The sequence below is a fragment of the Aegilops tauschii genome, chromosome 2 (genome assembly GCF_002575655.3).
Source record: "Aegilops tauschii subsp. strangulata cultivar AL8/78 chromosome 2, Aet v6.0, whole genome shotgun sequence".
Classification (NCBI taxonomy): domain Eukaryota; kingdom Viridiplantae; phylum Streptophyta; class Magnoliopsida; order Poales; family Poaceae; genus Aegilops; species Aegilops tauschii.
Window position 1 is genome coordinate 8,937,306 of NC_053036.3, and position 2,543 is coordinate 8,939,848.

At 43.3% G+C, this 2,543-nt stretch overlaps 1 protein-coding gene across 1 annotated transcript; it reads right to left on the bottom strand.

The window, feature by feature from the left end:
* Positions 1 to 1,949: 1,949 nt before the first annotated feature.
* On the bottom strand, positions 1,950 to 2,543 carry LOC141040599 (uncharacterized). The gene has a single exon (XM_073506709.1). The coding sequence runs from the start codon at positions 2,541 to 2,543 to the stop codon at positions 1,950 to 1,952; it is 594 nt and encodes a 197-aa protein (XP_073362810.1).

Below are 2,543 nucleotides of genomic sequence, written 5' to 3' on the forward strand. Positions count from 1 at the left end.
CCTCCGAATTTTTTTGGCCTACAGACAGCCGCCCACTTTACCAGGTGATATTTCCGCTTGATGCCAGTTCCTTCCCAAAAGAACCGGGATCGCGGTGTATCTAGCTTAGCATGCACGCCATCAGCTAATAAGAACATCCCCATTGTGAATAGGGGCAGGGAAGAGAGGCTCGAGTTAGCTATGAGGAGCCTACGATGACTTCGTAAAATCTCAAGATGACATGCCGGATTAGTCTCTCGGAGGTGCTCATAGGGATAGGGTGTGCATTTGTGTGTTCATAGGGGTGAGTGTATCTGCATATATATGAGCGCTTGTGCCTGTACTGTGTTCAAAAATAACAATATAAGTCTTTTTATGTGGCATATAATTACTGAAGACAGAGGTGTTTTAAATAACATAATATGTTGTCATCACGTAGCACTTCTCAAGAGAAAATGAGTCTACAAACGAATAAAGGCAACCACACTATGTTACTTCTAACTATGAATTAATGTGTTATTAACATTATAGTACCAGCTTACACTAACAAATCAAAAGCTAGATTCTCGACCATGTTTGCATGTCCCCACGGCATGGCCATGGCATCATGAGCTGGTCCCCCATCCATGTCTCATGCACGTATTTCACATGTATTTGTTCTGACACCACTGCTAGTAACAAGAATGTCATTGATCACCAAGAAAATGTTAGCGGTGACATTGTCCAAACCATTTATGAGACGTTCTGGACAGGACTTAGAGCGGACGTCCTGGACACGGCGACGTGTGATTTGTGCTATCTAACGATACACATATATTTTGGGATGTGTGTGATATCAATGGTTTCGTGCTTAAATTGGTCAATACTTGACCCAAATGTAAGAGCAACTCTAGTAGACTCCGCATCCCGCCGGCCCGCAAAATGTGTTTGAAGTTCGCGGAAAACGGCTTTTGCGGGCCGGCAAGCACAGCCGCAGATGCAGATCTCAAAATGGACCCGTATAAAAGTATATGCAACGAATATGCTTTTATAAGGGTCTGCTTTGCGGTGTCTGCTCTTGCACCGCTGCTTCCCGCATCTCATCAGCCCGCAAATATCAAATCCAACATAATACAACAAACGGAAGCAAACTAAGTAATTATTCAAATTCAACATAATACAACAATCATCCACATTACAAATAATTATTCAAATGACCGAATCAAACTTAAATAATGCAATACAAAACTTATGATGAATACAAATAGAAAATAATACAAAAATGAGTCACTGTCCAGCCCTTTACCAATGGTGCTCAATGAGATCCTCCTGAAGTTGAAAGTGTGTGTTTGCATTTTCAATCTCCTTGTATGTCTGAAGAAAAGCTTTAATGCGGTGAGGGTCTCTAGCTGGTTTGACACGGCTACCCACATTGTCGTAGAAGAATTCCAAGTTCATTCCTCTCTCATCTTCAAGAATCATATTGTGAAGGATAACACAGCATGTCATGATATTTTTCAAGGTTTTCTTATCCCAAAAAGAGCAGGACCATGGACAATGGCAAACCTAGATTGCAAAACATCGAATGCTCTTTCAATTTCTTTTCGGGCTGCCTCTTGCACCCTTGCAAATTCACACTATTTTTTAGTTTTGGGTTCTTTGATGCTCATGACAAATGTGCACCAAGGAGGTTATGTACCATCTGCAAGATAGTACCCTTTTGTGTATTCATGCCTATTGATAGTGTAGTTGCAAGCAGGAGCATCAGCACTAGCAAGCCTAGCAAACAAATGAGACCGTTGCAACACATTGATATCATTGAGAGTGCCCGGCATACCAAAGAAGCAATGCCAAATCCGTAAATCCTCGGATGCTACGGTCTCTAGCACAATTGTTGCATCACGAGACTTGCCACAATACATTCCTTGCCATGCTTTCGGGCAATTTTTCCATGTCCAATGCATACAATCAATGCTACCTAGCATGCCAGGCTAACCTCTCCTCTCATTAGATGACATCAGTTTCTTTGTGTCATCCTCGTTGGGTGCCCGAAGATACTCAGGACCAAAGACACGGATGATCACATTTGTAAATCTACGCACTGACTCAATTATAGTATCTTCACCAATGCGAAGGTACTCATCGGCATAGTCAGCCGGAACACCATATGCAATCACCTGCATAGCTGCGGAGATTTTTTGATATGCACTAAATCCCTTTAAGCCCGCAGCATTTCTTCTTTGAGTAAAATACCGGCAATTTGCCTCGCAAGCTTGAACAATTTTCACAAAGAGGGATCGGCGCATTTGGTACCTTCTCCGGAAGAGGTGCGGTGGATATGTAGGATTATCCGCGAAGTAGTCTTGCATCAACATCTCGTTCCCAAGATGACGATTCCGAGGAATGCAAAGATGCCCGACGGTCGATCCTCGCCACCTTTTCGGGTTCTCGTCTTCGTGCTCCTTCACAGCAAGTGCCATGACTAATGTCTGCTGCCGAAAGTTCGCAAGCATGGTCTCAACATCCGAGTCATCCAAGTCGGACGAATCTGAGAGCAACAACTTCTCGCACGGGCTCAACTCCAT